Raw genomic sequence first — 22748 nt, 5'->3', positions numbered from 1 at the left:
GACTATGAATACGGCCGTAAGGAACGACTATGCATACGGCCGTAAGTGCCAACCTGTGAATGTTGAAACGTTTGAAATGAAACCTTTGGCTGAATGAAATGAATGGAATAACCGGAAATCGGAATACACGAAATAAAGATGATTCTCCTTAGTTGATATTTGTTGTGATATCCTTTTAAACATGATGGATTACGAATTTAAGATGAAAACTCAGAAAGACCGTACAAAGGTCGAGGATCTTTTTGAATTTGAGGGATGTAAAGTTGGAAGAGGTACATATGGACACGTCTACAAAGCCCGAAGAAAGGAAGGGTTAGTTTCATATAACCTACCCCCAACAATTGTTTATAAAAATAATATATTATTTTAATAATATTTATCACAATTTATTTTGGAAAACCTGAGTTCATCCTAACATTTTCATTGTTATAGACGTAAACTCGTAGAATTGTCTCTCAGAAAGTTTTATATTATTATATTGTGTTAACAATTAATTATTTCGTTTTGAACTAGTGTACCAGACAGTGAATTAAAATCTCGGCCTGATACAAAAGATTTTGGCCTAAAACAGATTGAAGGAACAGGACTTTCAATGTCAGCATGTAGAGAAATTGCAGTGAGTATTAAACAAATAATAATGCAGCAATTTCTTAGAATCTTGATTATTTACTATTAAAAATTTCTTTTAGTTGCTCAGGGAGCTAAAACATGTTAATGTAATTACACTTATACGTGTTTTTTTATCACACAATGATCGTAAGGTTTGGCTACTGTTTGACTTTGCAGAACACGATTTATGGGTATGGATCTATAATCTTTTCTGTTCTTTTTGGCCAGCTGAAATCCACAAAATAACTTATCAAGACTCATCTGTGTGTATTTTCAGCACATCATTAAATTTCATAGAGCTGCTAAAGCTAATAAAAAACCAGTTATGGTACCAAAAGGAATGGTAAAATCATTATTATATCAAATTTTAGATGGCATCCATTATTTACATTCCAATTGGGTTCTTCATAGGGATCTGGTAGCTCCATAAAAATATTTAGAATATAAATGTGCAGAATAGGGAAAAAGTTTAATTGCGCTATATTAAATTTATAGAAACCTGCAAATATACTAGTAATGGGGGAAGGCAATGAGAGAGGACGTGTCAAAATAGCAGATATGGGTTTTGCTAGATTGTTTAATGCCCCATTAAAGCCATTAGCAGACTTGGATCCTGTAGTAGTAACATTTTGGTACAGGGCTCCAGAATTATTATTAGGTGCCAGGCATTATACTAAAGCCATTGGTAAGGATAAAATTATTTTATTCCATTTGATATGGGCATAAAGTAACATTCAATTTTTTACATTTCAGACATTTGGGCAATTGGCTGTATCTTTGCAGAACTTTTGACATCCGAACCAATATTTCATTGTAGACAGGAAGACATTAAAACTAGTAATCCATATCACCATGATCAATTAGATAGGATATTTAATGTAATGGGATTTCCATTGGAGAAAGACTGGGAGGATATTAAAAAAATGCCAGAGCATCCTACGCTTCTTAAAGATTTTAAAAGATCGAAGTAAGCTTGTCTATTTTGCATATTAAATTTAGAATATACTGAGTATTTCAGTTTAAGTATTAGGAAGATATTATACTAAATCTAATAATACTATCAAAAAACGTTTCAGATAAAATATGTTTGTTTTCAAGAAAGTCCTAAGATAGTATTATTTGCTTTGACATTAAAAGTTTATTTAAACTCATACAAAGGTCATTTTGAGTTTTTCAAACAGAACACCTCATTTTTTTATTGCATATTCCTGTAGCTAACCCTGAGCGCTTTCAAAAATCGTCTTTTCATTTCATTCAGTCAGTTACTAGATATTTTAATTTGAAATTACAAACTGATAAGCGACTATGCGCGCGTAAGCTTAAGGGTATGTTTATGTTGGAGCTTTGGGCACCGATAACAGCGGCGAGGAGAAAACTTCCATATAGAATACATTAGATTGTTTTTCGATTCGTCCTCATCGACACTCTTGCCGCTGCTCGTAGCTCCAGCATAAACGTATACTAACGGTCATACATTCTACTTCAACCAAACCTACAACTGTATGCAAATTCAAATCGAAATATCTCGTAAAAGGCTGAATGAAATGAAAAAATGGAAAGAAGTTTTTTGAAAGCTCTTAAAGTCAACTACAAAAATATATAATAAAACACAGTGTATAAAAATAAATAAACTATAGTGACCTTTATATAATGTTTCAATGATACTGTATTATGCTCATCTCGAGGTCAAACAAATTTTGTCTGAAATATTTTTCGATAATGTTAGTCATTTTACTGTAATATCTTTCTAACACTTTAGCTGAAACAACCTGTTCATTTAGTTTATAATAAAATTATTTGTAACATTAATTTTTAGCTATGCGAATTGTTCACTTACAAAATATATGGATCGACATAAAATTAAGCCAGACAGCAAAGCATTTAATTTATTACAAAAATTATTGATGATGGATCCGAATAAACGTATTACGTCGGAACACTCTATGCAAGACGCTTACTTCCAAGAAGATCCACTGCCAACTCAGGAGTATAATAGCTTTATAATAATTTATTCATTCTTGATTATTCTATATCTTAATTAAAACAAAGTATTGAGAGAATTGTTTTTCTTTTCTCAGTATATTTGCTGGATGTCCCATTCCTTACCCTAAGAGAGAGTTTCTTACCGACGATGACACCGAAGAAAAGACTGAGAATAAAGCAAGGCAAAATCAACAACAGACTGTGAGTGTCATTTGATTATGCATACTGGAATAACTAGTTACTTTACAAAAATAACAATATTACAGCAACAAAATCAGCAGCAGCAAGGAAATGGAGATCACAATCATGGTCAAAATGCTAAACGGGTCAGATTGAACGGACCTCACGGAACCGCCGAATTTCACCAGCACCAGAGTCACGCTATGACCCATCAGCAACCACCTGGCATGGTGTACTCAACTGCCCAGCCGACACAGCCAGCAAACTTTCATCAACGCTTTTAATGAATAGATTCCGACAAAGAAATAAATGTAACAAGCGGATAATTGTCTTAATATCTAAATAATTTAATTGATTTTCACGTGGCGAAAGAGGTCAGTAAATATTGTATATTCCCAGGATCATGACGATACAATTTTATTTATATAGAAACCATCACACTGCGACTTTTTTTTGTATCCTCCAACATCTCTTTTCGTTCTCCTAGAGAAGCTACTAGACATCCTGAGAACTCCAGAGGCCAGTGCGTCTGTAAGAGGAGAGAGAGATAGCGTGGTTCAAGTGTATGTTGCGAAGCCAGGCTTCTGCTTCCGACTAACATACGTAAGCGTGCATAAAGTGTAGAAGGTGCGGAGCAGCGCAGAGTATGCAGGGAAGAGGAGAAGGGGACGTCTACTAATGGGACGAGAGTGAAAGAGAAACGGAGTCAGGAAGAAGAGAGAGCTAGAGAGAGAGTGCGAGAAGGGGATAGCGGAGCGGGGTCCACGAAGATATGGTGAAGGCGAGAGGACCCCCGCAAAAACCAACTGCTGACTGCGGAGAGGGGCCCGCGCATGCGCCACTGCCTCTACTCGACTGTTCTCCGATCCTCCGATCGTGTATCGCGCGCTCCTGAAACGCAGTTTCCGCGAACCGCTGCTCGGCGAAAAATTGTGTGCGCGCGTGCTGCTGCTGTTTCTTCCTCGTTCGCTTCGCGTATTCTTTCGACTAGCGCTGTCATTAGAATACACTAAAGTGAAATTGCGTGACCACTCGGCTAGCACCGATTCTTTGCCAAATGATACGCCGACGAAGGTGAGCATATTTTCTCCACCAAGAAAAATCCTTCGTCCTTTTTGCTCTGTTAAAACCCACCGAACTGATAACTGTCCTCCCGTCAGCCTTTGCGCTCTAGTAAAATCTGCGATTTAGCACGGTTGATAAGAAAATTAAGGAAACAGCGAATAAGAGTATTCAGCGTAGAACTTGTGTGAAAAACGAAATTGCGAGGTTTATGTAAAACGTCTCTGGCGTCAAGATTCTTCACGATGTACTTTCTTCATTAGCCCTGTATGGCGCGTTTCGCATCGAGTCGATTGTACAGGCTTAACTGTACAGTGGCGCAACAATTTTATAGTTGTCAACCTACGGCTTATTGTCGATATAAATGCGATGCAAAGCTACCTTGCTAAATAATGCCGCTTGTTTTCACAATTTACATTATCGTCGAGTCCGATTGGCCTCATTGTCTGAAATCTCGATTGGACGGTTTTTTATTCAGCGATGGCCGAATGATCGCTTTCAAATTGAGATATAAATCTCTGCGATACCTGCTCCGGACAAACAGGGCCTATGCGGTGAGATCTCACTCATGACTGGAATAGTCAAAGCTTGGGAGAGACGTGGGCGTATTGGAAATGATTTTCCTTAATTTGAATTTAGTCGTAGATAAGATCGAAGCGTGTACCGGTGTTCTCCGCGTCTACGTGGTCGTGGCTGATCATATTTTCATGATTCATGCGGAAGCGGGGGGGGGGGGGTGAAGAAAATCAACGAATACAACATACCTAGATATACCTTGCTATTACATGTATCTAAGAAACGGTAGAGATTCAACGGGCTTCATTATAGCGTGCTTAGCGTAATGGTACAGTAATTGTGAAACAAAGCCATGCTACGGATTAAAGTAAAAGTGAAGGGGGAGAGGAGGGAGAGCCCTGGGACCGTGGTACCATTCCCGTGTATATACACCATTAATTGTCACCGTGCGATCGCGTGTGTTAATTTTTCTTTATGTACCATATATATATATATATATATATATACTACACTGTTAACCGACAATGAAGCATCGGAAACGTGTAACAAAAAGCAGCATCGATATTGTTCTTAATACTGGCGAAAGGATTGGCAAAGCCTGACGAGTCTCAATTAAGTAGGCGTATTAGAAATGGTTTTCTACTTTGCATGTAGGAATAGCGATAATTACTCAAGGTAATTTATGTGCGTCGTCGATATGTCGTTCCTTCGATTATTCATTGTACAGTAATTTCTGAAAAACTATTGTTCAAAATGTTTGTCATCCAACGCGCTTTTTTTCTGCCATCCCATGTAAACTATTGTAACACAACGTGTATCTCTGGTACAGGGACGCGCGCTTGCGCTAGCCACTAAGAAATCGTGTCATAAATGGAAGTAAAAGTGAAGGGGTGACGATCCCCTGACCTGCTCGCTTAACCCTATCCGCAAACTCGATTAGCCTTTAAGGATATTATTAATTGTGAAGCGGAAAAGTTGGGCAGCCAGTACCTCAATACCGTTGCGAAGATCGAGCGAGGCAGAAAATTCTAAAAATATATTTCAACGTTGTACTTAATAGGAGAAAAGAAAAAGATGTAAAAAGTGCGTGTTTCTGCAGCGAGAGTGGGCGTGAGGCGTCGGCCGAAGACGAAGGCGAAGACGAGAGTTTGTTTGATAGATAGAAGTAAAAGTGAAGGGGGGACGATGACGTTCCTGATCGCTATCCCATTCCGTCGCGGGGCCCTGACCACGTTGCCCGAAGGTAACCGTGGCGCCGTATTTCTGCTGACACCGGAGCGTGAATCAAAACATCGCGACCGGGCTATTTGCGATGGCCATTAAAGTGGTTGGTCGGTATGGCGCAGGTGCAGCAAGGATAAAACACTAGCTTCGTCCAAAGTCCATAAAACGCTTTCTGCCTCGCTGCAATTACTCGCAATTATCTTCCAACTCTTCGCCTTTCCTGTCAATTTCGCCAAAACCCTCTCAATGGCCCGTGTCTAATGTAAGGATCGCCCGTTTGTTTTCGCCTTCGCCAAGGACGAATCTCCCCCCTCCGACGCCCCCACCTCCACCTCCGGCCTCCCTCACTTTCACGTAGACACCGAACGTGATGTGTTTTCATTATCGCTTCCAGACTCTATACAACAATAGTAGTAGTACGTGCGTACGATCATTTTTCTTCTCATGCTTCGCAGAAATTCGAGTTAACACTGGCCTCTCTTTTTTGTACGTTTCTCGGACAGCGAGATAACTATTGCAAATGGTGATACGTGGCTAATTAAGCGGAGAACAGAGAAAAATAGGAGAGTCTTTGGAGGCTAGTTTTAGGTTATGTTAAATAGCTGCACGTGTAAGATAATGTATATAGGTTAAAGTGCGTTAGTAAGAATTATAAGAATTTTGTAAATTTAATAGAATGTAATGTACAAGAATGAAATAATGAAATTGTAAATTAAAATTAGGGTAGAAGCGTGAAATATGTAGATTAAATTTTGTGTCAAAGGATGGAACCATATCGATTTTAGTGTCTTGTTGTAACAAAGAATCAAGCTCTAAAAATCCTTTCACCGAGTCTTAAGGCGATTTTTGTGCTCTACCACTATCGTGGATGCGTTGAAAAATATTAGCGAATAGAACAAATCTACTTCGACAATTTTAGCAAAAATTTTATCTCGCCAAGGGCGCAGGTCCACGTTAAAATATTTGCGAATGGAAAAAATCCGTTCACCAGAAGAACCTCCATACAATTTTTTTCTCCTGTCAAAGTCATGGATGCGTTGAAAAAAAAATGGCCAGTCGATATATGGTATTTTTTGCGGAGAAGATGTGTTTTGGAGATGCGCGAGGAGAGAATTTGTTTGTTGGTGGGTCCAAGACGAATGGGGGACGCCGTGCGCGGTGCGAGTCGACATTGGCGATTGCCGAAAACGTCTTTTGTCACGCACACACACACACACGCACAGCGGGACGCGCACGTGGGAGGGGTACGGTGTGTGCCCACGCTTTGGTAGCCGTGTGCATGAGAGGCAGGCGAGGTCAACAAGGTGCCCGATATGGTATCCAACTTTAACTCCGCACGTGTGTACACGCTCTCGCACACGTGCGATTCTCGGCTCTCTTGCACCTACGATTAGCAATCGTTACCGATCGACGCTCCGTCGAGTACCGGCTAAATCGCCCAGTGCCATGCAATTATACGTTCGTCATCCTGTATAATGCACGCAAGAGTTGCGGGATTTCGTGGAAATACGCAAAGTACGATCAGACACAAAGCCAGGACCTTTTTTGGTACTCTTTGGTACAAGTGTGCAATAGCTTTTAGCTGGATCATTGCTTGGCCCAGCTGGCTGCTCTGGCGCAATGAGAATCGAGGCCTGAGAGAATCAAATCAAACGAATAAATTGTCTAATGTAATTATAGAGTCAAAAAAAAATTGTTGAGTCACCAAATACTTTTACTAAAATAATGGATAACTTCATTATTATATAGAATTATTTATTATATCGATAAAATTGGTTATTCTTGTGATAAAAATGTTTACTGGTTCCAATAATATTTTTGAGTATACTTTCTTTGTTATGTATAACATGCGCCAGAGTCTTATTGAATTTGATGGAAATACGTAAAGTACCATAGGTCACATAACCTAGACTATTTTTGGTGCTCTTTGGTATACAAGTGTGTAATACAGTCTTTAACCGAATCATTGCTTGGCCCAGCTGGTTATTCAGTCCCAACGGAAATCAAGGCTTGAAAGAACGAAACGACACGAATAAATCGCTCAACGCAATTATCCGTTCGTCATCCTGTGTAATAATCGCTGGTCTCATGGATTTTGTGTAAACACGCCAAGTACGCGATCAGTCGCGAAACCAGGGCCATTTTTGGAGTCTCCGATGGCACATAATATCAAATACCTTTGGCTGGATAATTTCTTGATTCGGCTAGTCATTCTGGCGCAACGATAAATAAAAAGGGTGAAGGAAAATGGAAGGAAAGGACGCGCGCGCCCGCGCGCGCACCGACTAAATCGCTCAATTACGGTTTGGTTAGGTGAGCGGAGTGATGAATCACAAGCACACGCGCATGCGCAGAGAGCGAGGTAGCGGGAGCCGGCAGCCGGCGGCCGGCCGGTGCGACGCCGCCGCTGCTCTGCTGACTCCGCACGCGAATCCTTACAGATCCCAGTCGTCTATTTTTAAACGTGACTAGAGGTACGTACATACGACGTGCCTCGCTGTTTTCCGTGACGTCACGTGACGTAATCCTACGGTTTTTCTTTCCTGCGCTCCTTCCAATCCAGCACGACCGAGACATTCCGCAGGAGTCCCTGCAAGTGGGTCGGTGGCACGCGCGCTCGCGCACTCATTCGCGTTTAGAGATCTCAAGAGGGAAAGCGCCTAATGTGCGAGATATCGTACGGCCAGCGTCCTCCAACAGAATTTCGTTACTCCGTAGCACTTATCCCCCCCCCCCCTTATGAAATCCGGGGGCCGCTGGTTCACCTCGGCTGCGATTCCTCAACTTGGACTTTTAAGGGCGTTCAACGCTGACCCAGACTATACGCATTTAGCGATACATATGACTAATCCAACGTATAGCTTCCCTGTTTAGTGTACTCTACTACGATTATTATTATACTATCGTACTCTTTCTATTTTTTGCAAAATATAACTTTGTCATAATAAATTTCTTATGATGTTTACATTTTTTGCTTCTTTCTTTCCGGTCCAGTCATAAAGGAAGAAAAGAGATAGACGTCAACTTGAATTATTTTTTGTCATGCTTCACCTTTTTAGAGGTGGATTAAATCTAGTGAATAGATTTCAATAGAATTTAATACAGATGAGATTTTTTCAGAAAGAAAATGGATAAACTAGACTCCTTTAATTTGGAAATTCCTTACTATTTTACCTATGATAACCAATGTAATAATTCAATTTTATGATATTTAAAGTTTTTTACTAGAAACTTTATAATGTGATGAATATTCTGATAATATGCATACATATATCGCGCACGCGTAACACTACGTGGAGAATACATAAAAAAAAGTATATCTTTAACTAGGTTTGTTAAAAAAAGCTGAGTTATTTCTTTAAAAAAAATAATATTTCCATTTCATTTATTTAATAAAATGTATTGACAATTAAGATAATTTTTTGTAAAACTTAAAAAGCAATTTATACACATATATAGAAATCGCCCAAGATGATTAGAAGTATTGAAAATAGTAAAATAAGTCACTGTATCATATATGTAGCGCTGTACATGAAAGGGTTAAAGGCGTTCAACGCTGACCTAGACTAAATGTATTTAGCGTTACTTATGACTAATCCCACGTACAGCTTCCTTGTTTAGCTTGCACTACTACTACTACTTCTATTACTCTCTCCAACTCTTGCAAGATTTATCTTCGACACGATGAATTCGCTCTGATCATTTATAATTTTCAATTATTTATTTTTGGTCCCATTATGTACAAAGAGAAGAATATTCCTCAACCTGAATATTTAAGGACGCTCAATGCAGACCCAAACTATAAAAAGGAGAATTTTGTACCTTGAGCATTTTTTGTTTAAATTGCTGTAACTTACTAAAAATAATTTATTAAAATTCTTTTGTGTAATCACTTTGGACTACCTACCTCTTAAATTTCACTGTCTAATTTTTTTTAATTGCAAGATTATTTTGAGTTAAATATAATTAACAAAAGAGTTCCAAGGTACAAGGTTTTTCCTTATTCGTTTAGTGCTACTTATGGCTGATCCTGATTCAATATACAACTTTCCTATTTAGTTTGAACAAAATTACTACCTTACTCTCCCTCAAATTATTACAAGATTCACTTTCAAAACCATAAATTCCTTTTAATTACTCATAATTCTTTTTTTTGGTGTTCGATTTTTTTCACAGACGAAGGGAAGAGTTGCGACAAATGCAGTCATCATGGATTCGCACGTTGGACTCGACTACATCGTCGACAATCCTGACTATTGCGTGAAACTCGCCTCGGGTAAGCTCGATAATTAATTTAACGATCGAGACACATTTTGAGTAAACTCGAATCGGCTTTAAAATGGATTTTTAGCTCTGGACACGGCCTGTCCGTCCGTGAAAAAGCAAGTCGTTGAATTGCTGTCGGCCCTCTGCGTTTACAGTCAAGATGGGAGGCAGCGGGCTATCGACACTCTTCATATTTACCAGGTGAGTTGAGAAAAAATGCCACACTAATCATCCATAGATCCTGCCACTTTATCGCTTCGACCTTAGATCCGACAAAGGAGCTAATAAAATTGAAAACCGCCGACAAAAATGGCAAGGTTGACCAGTCTCGCGTTAAATTCCATGGATATATACAGTGTGTATATATATATATATAGAGTATACCACTGTAGGTGCAACGAAGTACGAACGTAAACTCACTTATATTCGAAACTATAACATATAAATTTTTTCTTAGAATCTTTCACAAAGTAAATAAGTAGAAGCTGGAAAAAATCATACGAACAAAATATTTTTTACTTTTATACCAAAATAAACTAGTTCTCATTTCCATCATATTTTGCACCTCCAGTAGAATACCCTATATATGAGTACATAGGCTCAACAAAATATTTGAGCTATTAAATATTTTTAATTACAAGAACAAAATAAAATAATTGATATAATGAATCAAGAATGATTTCTTTATTGTAACCAATTATTTATTATATCAATAAAAATTGTTTACTCTTCCAACAAAAAATATTTATCATCTATAAAATGCTCGAGTGTTTGTATTACTATATATACGGCTAATGTTTTCGATAGGAACGTAAGGGCGAGCGATACAGATTGCGAGTGGTCGTCGACGAGCTGCAGAAAGCAACGGCTGAAGATTACCAGACTGCGCTATTGGCGTTCATCAACTGTTTGGTCATCTCCACTCCGGTACTGAAGGATCGCGTTCGAATTCGCAACGAGTTCATCGGTGAGTCAAAGCTAAGCCCCGATCGAGAAGCCTCGAGCATCCATGACCAATCGAACGATTTTGCTTTTTCAGGTCTGAAACTCTTGCCGATTTTGAACGAGCTACGGTGAGTACGTATTGGTACGCACAGACCGACTCGAATCGTTCGGTCGAATAACCGATTAACACCTCTTTTAACGATGTGCGATAATAAATCATTAATTCAATTGTAACCAATGGGCCATTTATTACCCACACCTGCATAGACTAATTGTACTAGATGAATGGTATAATCATAATAGTGTAGCAATTATTGTATTGTGAAAGGTTCAATTTGTGGAGTTGTAATTTTAATTGTTGGGGTTTTACAAATGTAGCTGTGTAAAGGAATTTTATTCTAGATGAAGAGCAAGAAGGTTATTGGTTAGGGGTATTGTAACTAAGGGACCATTTATTACCCACACCTGCATGGACTAATTGTATTAGATGAATGGTATAATCATAATAGTGTAGCAATTATTGTATTGTGAAAGGTTCAATTTGTGGAGTTGTAATTTTAATTGCTGGGATTTTACGAGTGTTTTGATATATGTAAAAGAAATTTACTCTAGATAATGAAGAAAAAAGGTTTATTGTCGGGTATTGTAACCAAGGGACCATTTATTACCCACACCTGCATGGGCCAATTGTATTAGATGAATGGTATAATGATAATAGTTTAGCAATTATTGTATTGTAAAAGATTCAATTTGTGGAGTTGTAATTTTAATTGCTGGGATTTTACGAGTGTTTTGGTATTATGTAAAAGAAATTTACTCTAGATAATGAAGAAAAAAGGTTTATTGTAGGGTATTGTAACCATGGGACTATTTATTACACACATTTGTATGGACTAATTATGTTAGATGAATGGTATAATAATAATAACATGGTGATAATTATATTGTGAAAGGTTAAATCAATTGAGTTTTAACAGTAATTATTGGGTTTTTTTTATGAGTTTTGGTATATAAAGAAACTTTATTTTAGATAAATAAGAAGGTTGATTGAGGGGGGTATTGTAACCAAAGAACCATTTAATACACATACTTGCATGAACTAATTACATCAGATGAATGATATAATAATATAAACGTAGTGATAATTGTACCATAAAAGATTAAATCTATGGAGTCGTAACTGTAATCACTGGGGCTTTACACATAAGTGTCTGGAATGTAGTAGGAACGTTGTTCCGCGAGGAGATTATCCAGATGGAGAGGAAGGTCGAGTGTAGGGATTGTTGTCATATCGTGGGATTTTTGTTCTCCCACTTCGACCCCTGTGTCTCGTATAAAGAATCATGGTAGGAGGGAAAAAATCCCAAGATATGGCAACAGGTCTGTAAGGTAGCTCTGGTAGGAATTTGTAGTCGCGACGGATCGAATTTGGATCACGGGGCAAAAGGATGATGATGATAGTGAGGGATCAGGGCGCCACTGGGCGATAAATAGAACCAACCTCCTTCTCCCCACGCATTCTCAGCAATGTCGTTGCATCTATCGGAAAGGAAGGGGGGGGGGTGGAGTAGAGGGAACAAGAAAGGGAGAGAGAGGGAGAAGGAGAAAGAAAATCCCGAATTAACTCTGGGAGGCTCCTGTTGCGCTCGCGCGAACCGCACCTGCACTGGAGCCAAACGTGCCAGTTGAAAACCACACTGGATGGCACTTGTTCAAACTCTGCTCTTATTCTCACTGCTATTATTATTATAAATATAGTATAACAAAAACAGACGTACGAAAGATCGGTTGCTTTGTGCCGCGACTTCCGGCGAGTGTTGGACGAGCGTTCGCCACAATGGAACCTTTCTGTCATCTTCTAAACACCAGAGTCACCGATTCGTTTTAATCGTAAAGAACTTATCCAGGTAAACGCTCTTTTACGCGTACGGAAATCTAGGGAAGAATAATATACAATTTTTCTGTGTCTCTCGTGTTTGTTTTTCATTGGTCCACCGGAAGCAAAGAGAAACGGGAGTGGGGACAGAGAAATAGAAATTCCAAAGACACTTTTCCTGTCTTTCGCGTTTGTTTTCACTGGTCTACCGGAAATGAATAAAAGATAAGCGGAGGAGTAGGGATAGAAAAGTAGGAATTCCAAAGACAGTTTTCCTGTCTTTATGTGTTTATTTTCATTGGTCTACCGGAAATTAATAAAAGAAAGACTAGAGTGAGGATAGGAAATTCGAAACTCTGAAGACGATTTTCTTGTATTTTCGTGTTTATTTTTGTTGCTTTCCCGGAAATGCATTGAAGAAAAGCGGGGTAGTGGGGATAGAGAATTACAAATTCCAAAGGCAATTTTCCTATTCGTTCGCGTTTATTTTTCGCCGGTCTACCGGAAATAAATAAAAGAAAAGTCGAGGAGTGGGGATAGAAATTTGAAAATTCCAAATAGTTTTCCTATTCTTTTGTGTTGGTTTTTCATTGATCTACCGGAAATGAATAAAAGAAAAGTGGAGGAGTAGGGATGGAAAACTAAAAATTCCAAAGGCAGTTTTCCCATTCTTTCGCGTTTGTCTTTCGCTGTTCTACCGGAAGAGAAGAGTAGAGGAGCGAGAGTGGGGGTAGAGAATTAGAAATTCTAAAGAAAGCTGCACGAGACTCCACAGACACGAGCACGTATAGAGCATAACGGAATGGAATGGGGCGAAAATAGATAGGGACAGGAGAGAGGTCTCACATGTTTTCTCGCTTGCGGTAGAGATGATAATCGTTGTTGCAGACGAAGCCACGCACCGGATCTGAGGGTGCAGCTGGAGGCTTTCGACGACCAACGTGAGACGGACGAAGAGCTGTCGAATCAGGGACCACCTGGGATCGATTTATCCTCTCACGTGGAGCTCTTCTACGCGATCCTTGGTCAAGTAAGCATTTACAACCTCTGACACTCGAAACGCCCCCAAGAATAGACGAAACAAAATTTTATCTCAAAAACGATCATAATTTTGCACTAATATCCTATTGGAGTTTTTTAGTATTCGCATTCAGAAAAATTTTAATATCTTTGATGATTTTGATGAAGACTAAGATAAACATTTTATTACGTTATACTTTGGGACGTTTAAATGGCAGATTCTATATATATGTGGTATAGAACCAAAGAAAATTGCAGGAAAAAGTATCATTCCTCGAATTTTCTTGCATTTTCCCGTTAGATCGCGGACACTCCTCAGGAGATAGCGTTCCTCAGCATTCTTCAGCATCTGCTGCGACTGGACCCGAAGGACGCCGCCAGCGATCTGGCCTGGGACACTGCCGAGACTCTGGTGCATCGAGCAACCTTGCTCGAGAGTAGGGAGGACGCTACCAAATTGTTGAGGTCACCGAGTCTTCAGGTACTATAATGGTCTATATACGTTAAAAGGAGAATAATATTTTTATTATTGAAAGGTTAAAAGTAGTAGGAAAAAAGGTTTTATTTATGCTCAATTGGATAATCTCTCTCGCGTTGTTGAAATTACTCGAGAGTACGGAGAACGCTATCAAAATTATTGAAATTTCTGTCTTGAGGTATCGCGAATAATAAATAATTAATGAACGGTGAAAAACCTTATAAAAAAAGCTTTGATTTATGTTAAATTTGATAATCCTTCTCGCGTCTTTGAAATTTTGTCTATAACGGCACATTATCTAAATTGTATCTAAAACATATCTACGGAACGTAAAAACATGCTGGGAATGTACTAAAGATGTTCTTAGGACATTTATGCTGATAAAGAAGAACGTTACCAAAATTGTTGAAATCTCTCAGTCTTGAGGTATCACGGATAATCAATAATTAATGAGAGATGAAAAACCTTATAAAAAAAAGCTTTGATTTATCTTAAATTCGACAATCCTCCTCGCTCTGTTGAAACTGCATCTAACAGCACATTATCTAAATTGTATCTAAAACATATCTACGGAACGTAAAGATATTCCCGGAACGTTCTAGGAATGTTCTTAGGACATTTACGCTGTTCAAAGAGACCGGTATTAAATGATCGAAATCACCGAATCTTCGTGTATCGTAAATACTCATTATCAATTCAAGATATATACTGTTACACGAAAGGTGAAAAAATGCTTAAAAAAAAGTCCTCGGTTTCTGCCCAATTGGACACATCAATCTCCTCGCGTCGTTGAAATTACTGCCCACTGGCGCATGCAAATTAGCTTACTCCTTATTTTATCCCGAACACACACCAGCTATCGAGTTATTCATCGAGCGTTCGCACGGCTTTATAAGCGCACCTGGTGGAGCCACGTAATAATATAAAGGCCGGTATTCCCCCCGCTCGTTCGTTTTACCTATCACGACTCCTCGAACTTTCTCGGCGCGTAGCGTTACGCAAGCGAGGCTCTGGTTATTCGGCTGGGTCGTTTCGAAAACACCTCGTGTACCCCTTTGCGTCGTTACATTGGTAGCAAGCGAGTTCTCCGAAGTCCGTTATATCTATAGTACACCTACACACGAATGGAACACTATACACGTACATGCTACAAAGAAATACACCTGCAAGTAGACACACATATATATATGCTGAAGAGAAGCGTAGAGAAATGAATGATGAATCGCTGATGCAGACAAACCTGTGCTGTCACTGCCGAGGCACCGATCAGGCGTGCTCGACGTCGCGGAAAGCGTCCTTGGCAACGGCGGCTCCTCAGCCACCCCCACCCCCGCCTCCGGCTCAAGGACTCGGCCCCAGCGCTCTGGTCCTACCACCACCTCCGCCCCCGCCGCTCTTCAGCCACCAACCCGCCTCCACCGATGTCCTCATGGAGCCACCACCCCCCCTGCCACCCCCACTCCAACCCCCAAGCAATGCCCCCAGAGTTCCCACCCCCGAACCACCCAGCAACCACGCTCGTCTCCTGCCGCAACAAGAGATACCCACCCCCAAGACGAAGATGAAGACCATCAACTGGAACAAGATACCCAATCACAAGGTCATTGGTAAGAGGAACATATGGTCCCTGGTCGCGAACCAACACCAAAATTCTCCAATGGCCGACCTCGATTGGGCGGAAATGGAGGGACTTTTCTGCCAACAAGTTCCACCGATCCTGCCCACGATCAGCTGTGCCAATAGCACCATTTCCTCTTTTGGACCCATCGACGCTGATCGACGCAGAAGAGAACCTACCGAGGTATTTTTTTCTCTTCTTTTTTGTATATTTTTTATTAGAAAGAGTTTTCTTTAACTTACTTATTTGTTTAATACTAATTTATTTAATTCTAAAAAAGAATATTTTGTTTTATACAGGAAGTTGGGGTGACAGGAATTTAAATTAATAATTTATAAATTTATAATTTTTTATATAAAGGATTATTATTTTCTTGATAATGTTTGTTTTTTATTTTCCACTGGTGAGATGCAATATTAGATTGAATATTCTGAATGTAAGAGATATAGTGTTTAGAGTTTAATTGATATATTTTTAATTAAATCTTATAGTTTTTGGATAAATAATTTTAAAAATGAACACATACTTTGTAGATTATTTTATTCTTTTTTTATGATATTACAGTGTCAATGCATTTTTTCAGATCGCCTTGCTCGACGGGAAGCGAAGTTTGAACGTGAATATTTTCTTGAAGCAGTTCAGAAGCTCCAATGAGGATATTATTCAACTGATCAAGGATGGTGGACACGATGATATCGGCGCTGAAAAACTGAGGGGTCTTTTGAAAATTCTACCGGAAGTAGACGAGCTTGAAATGCTGAAGAGCTTTGATGGCGACAAATCCAAGTTGGGCAATGCTGAGAAATTTTTTCTGCAGCTCATTCAAGTTCCCAAGTGAGTCGATCACTGTCCTCCTGTATTTTCAGTGTTGAAAATATACACTGAGAAAATTTGTTCTTCCATTATTGAATATCACCAATTTTTAACTGCAATAATAAACAAAATTCGTTGATGTAATAATAAATGATTTATTATATAAATAAATTTTGTTTATTGTTATAATAAAAAATTATTACTCATATTGAAAAATAATTTTCTGTGTATTAAAATTAAATGTTGAGACCAAACAAGAGGAATTTGAATAATTGCATTCCAGTTACAAGCTTCGCATAGAATGCATGCTGCTGAAGGAGGAATTTGCTGCGAACATGAGCTACCTAGAACCAAGTATCAATTCGATGATCTTAGCAGGAGAGGATCTGATGACCAACAAACCGCTACAGGAGGTTCTTTACATGGTTCTAGTGGCTGGGAATTTTCTCAACTCCGTAAGTGACATCCACCATGATCCCTTGGATTTGCAAGAATTCGCGTTTTACATAATCAAACTATTCACAGGGTGGCTATGCGGGGAATGCTGCAGGAGTAAAATTATCTTCCTTGCAAAAATTAACTGAAATTCGAGCCAACAAACCAGGAATGAACCTGATACACTACGTGGCATTGGTAAACTATAACACTTACCTAAACTAAGATAACAATTAATACAAACTATTTTAATCAATATTCTATTCCAACATAGCAAGCAGAAAGGAAACGAAAAGATTTACTAAACTTCACAAAAAGCATGAGTGCCCTGGAGGCAGCAACAAAGTAAGAAATGATCACAACGAAAACAAAACCAATAAAAAATTTAACAAAACCACTAAAAAAATTCCAGAACCACAATCGAGCAACTGAACAACGAATTCAATTCTTTGGACACTAAGATTAAAAAGATCAAGAGCCAAATTCAGTTACCATCCACCGAAGCTGAGATACAGGATCAAATGGCCAGTTTCCTGCAGGTATAAAATTTAACAATTCGAGCACCACTCGCTGTATTAAAAACTTGAAAAATCCTGAAACATTCCCACTCCTTTGAAAATTTAGATGGCCGAGCGAGAAATGGGCCAATTGAAGAGAGACATGGAGGAGCTGGAGGGAGTGAGGCGATCGCTAGCAGAATTTTTCTGCGAAGATACGAATACGTTCAAGATCGAGGAGTGTTACAAGGTGTTCCAACAGTTCTGCCAGAAATTTAGTCAAGCCGTGGCGGAGAACGAGAGACGTCGCATCCAAGAGGAGCAAGTGCTGGCGAGACGCAAACAAAGGGAGGAGCAGCTCCTCGCTAGGAAGCGTTTGTGTATGTTTATGGAAGCCTCTTCATTAAAGATAACGATTATTCGAATAACGCTCGCGAGAGGGGGGCGTCTGGTCGAGTGAAATAAAGAGCCGTTTGTATGGGGAATGTAGCAAGGGTAGGCGGCGAATTTACGAGCGCTAAGATCTTTCGCCGTGGCTGAAGCAAACAAACCTATATAGATACATATCTTTGCGAATCTTCCACTCGTAAGACCATTGAGTTTAGCTGGTGTAATCTTCTCGAGAGTTACAGCGAGTTTATTAAGAGAGACTGATATTATATTTTTTCTGCTTTTTCTGCAGTGAGTAACCAGGCTGAGACACCAGGCTCGGAATCCGAGTATAATTTAATGGACTATGGCTTGTTCGATCTGCATACTGGTTTGCCTCAGAGGAGTTACGGTCGTAGCGATGCGAAGGTATTATATTTGTTTTTAAAATGTACTTGTTGCATTTTTATTGGAATAATGTTGATGTTGCGTAGATCAAACGACTGCAGAACGGAGGAGTCACCTCTGACGAGGATGTCTCGACTACTGGGTCGCCCAGCATCCGTAGGAGACTCGGCTCGTGCTCTGGTCCCACCGAGCAAAACTCTACCAAAGAAGACACTTATTCACCAGGTATGTGTGCAGGTGTAAAATATGTGGGGTGATTGCTTTGGGGTTAAGGAGAATGTGGAAAAATGTTCTTGGAATATTTTTAACGTTATAAATATGTGTGTGTGTGGTTTTAGACGTGACGCCAAATGGAACTTTGCGAAGACGTAGGAGTCGTGTACCTTGCGAAGGTGAAGAGAATCTTATGGACTTCCTGAGGAGCTCCGGACAGGACAATGCGAGGGAGAGAAAGTCTTGGGGTAGTCTTGATCGATCCTGGGCCCGAAGAGCACGAGGACAATCGAGGAGGGGGGATTTGTTGAACGCTGATTTTTCGGGAGATCGTGAAAGACCCAGCTCACCCTCCCCCTTGGCCGAAACCAAACCGTTCGTGCAAGAGGAGGAATCTAGATCGACTGGGTACGTTGAAAATTAAATCTTTAAACATAAATTTTATTTCATATTAAACTTGTTTTTGCTCTTTAAAACCAAAATAAAGTTTTGACGTAAATTTAAAATTGTTCTAAAAGAAAAACTGACGAAGCTTTTAGTTTTTTTATATATATATTTAAGTAAAAGAAATATAATTTTATTTTACATATATTTTTATTGTACTTAAATAACTAGACTTAAATTCTCGCTTTTCTCTCGAACCTACGTATATCATTATCGAACTTTGCAGAAGGGCCTGGAGACAGAAGATCGAGGCTTGGCTATCGGAGAACGAGAAGGAAGATCGAGCTGGAGAAGTATTGCAGAGGAAAGCGAGGCAGCTTCATCAAGCGAATCGCCGGTCCTTCGAAGACTCTGGTAATTGAACTGATGAAGTTTTATTAGTTGGCAAGAATTGAGTTACGATTATATATATATATTAAAAGCTTTAAAACTTGCAGAGAGCGAAGGCAAGAGTTCATTGATGAACACTCTGACGGAGGATAATGCATCGTACGAAGGTTACTCGGACGTATACGATTGGCGTCCGTCCGTGGAGAAGACCGACGTAATGCGAACCATGGAGGCCATAGAAGGTAGATGCGATATAAACAGATTTAACAAAACTTTCACAACCACAGAGTATGAAGAAGATAAAATTGCAGAAGCTCAACCAGCGCCGGGTCAAAAGGACAAATCCCCATGGCGGAAGTCCAGTTTGAACGTATCGAGCAGCCTTGAAGACAGCGATCCTAGATACTCGCGAAGACTACGTTCAAGAATGAGCACGGAGAACAGCCTAGGTCCAAGTACGCTACAGGCCATCAGAGAAGAGGACAGGAAGAGGAACAACAAACTATCAGATGCTCTAAATTCCGATATGCAAGATGAATTAACGATCTATTTAAGACAACCTTACACGAGTCCTCAAGCTGCTACCAGCAACAGAAGATTTCCTGGAAAGCTCAACAAGAGAAGTCTGGAGGACGAGAAGATAAGCGACAAAATAGAAATCGACTCTGATAACATAGAAACTCCTCCTGCCACTAGACGACTGTTCAGCCCTCCCAAGGAAGTAAAACCAGTAGATAGGGAACCCTGCAAGAGGGAACGCTGCAGCAGCTCGGTTCAAGGTCGCGAGGTCAAGGTCACAGCGAATAACACAGATCTAGGAACCGGAAATTTCGACAGGTACTCTGCAACCAGGCGAACGAGAAGGTACAAGAAGCTACCGGAAGTCGACAGTAAAGCGGAAGTGGCGGTGGATGTAGAAGCGTTTGAGGAGGGGGAGGAAGAGGGGGAGGACATTGAGAAGGAAATCTTGCAGGAGAAGAAGAAGCAGCAGGTTCAGAGACCAAGTAGTTTGGCCTTGAACGAGTTGAACGGTAAGAAGCAAGATAAGGACGCCATGTTGAAAATATGGCAGGAGAAGCTGAGGATCAGAGACGCCACTTGCGACATAGACGCGGCACTGGCAGAGATAGCGCGCTCTGGCGAGGATCTTCAGCAGCTGTCAAGGTCCGCCAGTGGTCATCGCAACTCCAGGTTACCGGTGAGCCAACCGCCCCCACCGGTGGTCGCCGTAACTAATACAGTGCTGAGTCCCGTGATGCAAGAGTCCAGACCCCGGGAACCGGTAACGGTGATGACCGAGAGGGCGGTCACTAGTCGAGAACGTCATCGTAGCATGATCGACCCAAGCCAGGTGAAGGAGGCCGTTCGATTGGCGAACAATCCTCCGAGTCTGGTGAACCGGGCCGACGAGGTTGATCAGGCTAACGCAACGGACGGTCAGCAGAGCCTAGTCAGAAGTCAGGACCAAAGCAAGTTGAAACCTGTGGTGGAGCCTAGACACGGTGACCCCGCGCCAGAAAGCATCGGATTGGCCACGCTAACTCGACCGAGAACAGGCGCGAGCGCCATCTTCCGTGGCAAGGCCATTCCGGATATCAGCGCCTCAGCAGTGGCCTCTAGCGGTAAGGGTAAAGAGCAGGAGTTGAACGACGAAGGCTTCGAGGAGACGCAAAGTCTCGTATCGGAGAGTTTGAGCCAAGAAACGTCGTCGGGTAATTATGAAACCGATACTCACGATTCGACACGGTGTTCTCCAGCTGAACTTAGGTACACCGCTGGCAACAGGCCTGAAAGTTCGAGGAAAAAGGTGGAAAAGCAGCCGGTGCTCGATAAGAGAGGCATTTCAGCTAGGTTCACGCCACCTGACAAGTCGACGAGTTTCCTACCGAAGCGAACGGCCAGTGTGAAGCGAGAGTCGACCAGTAGGAGCAGCCAGTCTTCCTCGAAGAGGAGCGCCCTGGCTGGTAATACTACTCATCCTAGAAACGAAGTGGAACGATCTGGATCCAGGAGTAGTCTGCGCAGCTCTCGGAGCTCCTTGAACAGCGCCACTTCCGTTAACACCGTGAGAAATCTTGGCCCTAGTCACGCTCATCTTCGAGGTTATACGTCGGCCATTCGTGCGTTGACTGACGATCTCAGGAAGAGTCCCTCGAGGACTGCCCTGCCACCGAGCAACAAGGATTTGGAGAAGAAGAGGTTAGGTCCACGAACTAGTACCAGCAGAATTCCGGCCAGCAGGAGCAGCAGCAGTGGCAGCAGTGTTGGCCCAGCTACAAAAACCGCGCGAAAATCCTCAACGGTATTCTTTCGATTATTTTGCTTCATTTAATTTAATTTAATATATAATGACTTGGGAATGCACATATTAAGCAGTTACATTGATGAAAATGTATAGCCTTGTATATACATGCATGTCAACGCCGTCTATCGGAAATATTTTCATTTTTAGCAAACTATTCCAGTATACTATATATAAAATTAAACATTCTCATTTTACTGTTACTCTCTTGGTATGTGCACGGTCTTAATAGGGAGCAAGATGCTAAAACTCCTACTTTTATTTCTCAGCTGCCGAGTAACGATACGAATAAAGTGACGAGATCTCGGCCAGTGACTGCATCGCGTACCAGTAGCACCGGAAGTGGACTGGGTCAGTCGATCCTTCCGACCAAGCAGACGCAAGAGAAGTCTGCGAAGAGTCGATTGATTCACTCGAGAATCAGCCCGAGGAATCAGAGCTTTATGAGACCGACCACGGCAAGCGTGAACAAAGGCTCCATTCCAAATCTTTCCAAGGGTATAAAAGCCATGGTCAAGTAAAGACCGACCAACGTAATCAAACTGATTTCTTCAGTACCCCTTACCCCTACCTCCACCACATTTACCCCCCCCCCCCCCCCATTCCGTTCCATGAAATCTTGTAAAGAAAGAACTTGCCAAAAACGAGAAGACGTGCGGGATTGCCTTTTCTCCTTGCGTCATTCAGTATTTCGTTTTAATTAAACACCGACGTAATGTAAGTAGCGATGCTAGTTTAATGCGTGTTTTCTTCGACAGAATTGTCGTTGATTGGTTTCTCGTAAAATATAATATTGATTCTTAATTTAAGGAGCGCCGTTTACTTGCAAGCTATAAAGCACAAATTGGTGCATAAATATAATGTCAGATGCCATAGGCTTACCAAAATCAGAAGTATCCTCCCTATTACGCCATACTATACTCTAAATACATCAATCTTATATTATTATTATTATAGATATTTAAAGTACTATTAGTTAAAAAGTTGTTTTTTCTTTTTCTTTTGTCAAACAATGCAACCTTGATAAAATAAAGTAAGTGAGGAATAACAAAAGCTTTCGCCGTAAGAATTTCCATTGCTCTTTCTCTCCTTGTCTCGAAGAAGCAGTATGAGACAGCGAAAAAACGGGAATTTGCAAATATTTGACATGATTATCGTAT

General features: G+C 40.5%; 2 protein-coding genes across 4 annotated transcripts; both read left to right on the top strand.

Annotated features, from left to right (window-relative positions):
* The first annotated feature begins 56 nt into the window (after window positions 1-56).
* On the top strand, window positions 57-3396 carry LOC136782546 (cyclin-dependent kinase 8-like). Of its 2 annotated transcripts, XR_010824131.1 has the most exons (10): window positions 57-312; window positions 514-616; window positions 690-800; window positions 887-1027; window positions 1105-1294; window positions 1363-1576; window positions 2426-2596; window positions 2688-2793; window positions 2859-3146; window positions 3260-3396. XR_010824131.1 is itself a non-coding variant. In XM_066742052.1 (9 exons), the coding sequence occupies exons 1-9, from the start codon at window positions 182-184 to the stop codon at window positions 3054-3056; spliced, it is 1365 nt and encodes a 454-aa protein (XP_066598149.1). In that variant the 5' UTR covers window positions 57-181; the 3' UTR covers window positions 3057-3226. The 2 variants fall into 2 exon arrangements, 1 of the variants encoding a protein (XP_066598149.1); XM_066742052.1 differs by lacking the exon at window positions 3260-3396 and having other exon boundaries at window positions 2859-3226.
* Window positions 3397-3712: 316 nt separating this feature from the next.
* form3 (formin 3) lies at window positions 3713-22641 on the top strand. 2 transcript variants are annotated; one of them, XM_066742000.1, is made up of 22 exons: window positions 3713-3846; window positions 9751-9850; window positions 9926-10041; window positions 10648-10807; window positions 10880-10913; window positions 13550-13691; window positions 13983-14162; window positions 15394-15960; window positions 16361-16611; window positions 16874-17045; window positions 17116-17223; window positions 17300-17370; window positions 17438-17564; window positions 17650-17902; window positions 18205-18320; window positions 18386-18524; window positions 18638-18920; window positions 19183-19310; window positions 19394-19528; window positions 19598-20908; window positions 21044-21588; window positions 21858-22641. In XM_066742000.1, exons 2-22 carry the CDS (start codon window positions 9784-9786, stop codon window positions 22107-22109), a joined length of 5157 nt encoding a protein of 1718 aa, XP_066598097.1. In that variant the 5' UTR covers window positions 3713-3846; window positions 9751-9783; the 3' UTR covers window positions 22110-22641. The 2 variants fall into 2 exon arrangements, with proteins under 2 accessions (XP_066598097.1, XP_066598088.1); XM_066741991.1 differs by having other exon boundaries at window positions 19598-21588.
* Window positions 22642-22748: the final 107 nt, after the last annotated feature.

Source organism: Prorops nasuta, unplaced genomic scaffold (genome assembly GCF_024137725.1).
Source record: "Prorops nasuta isolate Cenicafe-Biocafe unplaced genomic scaffold, Cenicafe_Pnas_1.2 PNAS00002, whole genome shotgun sequence".
Taxonomy (NCBI): Eukaryota; Metazoa; Arthropoda; class Insecta; order Hymenoptera; family Bethylidae; genus Prorops; species Prorops nasuta.
Note: the sequence above shows the minus strand (reverse complement) of the source record. Positions and strands in the feature narration are given on the sequence as shown.

Bases quoted from the DNA above. Each gene is read 5' to 3' on its own strand.
- LOC136782546 (XM_066742052.1), top strand. From the start codon at position 182: ATGATGGATTACGAATTTAAGATGAAAACTCAGAAAGACCGTACAAAG. The intron at 313-513 runs GTTAGTTTCATA...GTTTTGAACTAG, and splicing joins AAAGCCCGAAGAAAGGAAGG to TGTACCAGACAGTGAATTAA. The intron at 617-689 runs GTGAGTATTAAA...AATTTCTTTTAG, and splicing joins CAGCATGTAGAGAAATTGCA to TTGCTCAGGGAGCTAAAACA.
- form3 (XM_066741991.1), top strand. From the start codon at position 9,784: ATGGATTCGCACGTTGGACTCGACTACATCGTCGACAATCCTGACTAT. The intron at 17,371-17,437 runs GTAAGAAATGAT...AAAAAATTCCAG, and splicing joins GCCCTGGAGGCAGCAACAAA to AACCACAATCGAGCAACTGA. The intron at 18,921-19,182 runs GTACGTTGAAAA...CGAACTTTGCAG, and splicing joins GAGGAATCTAGATCGACTGG to AAGGGCCTGGAGACAGAAGA.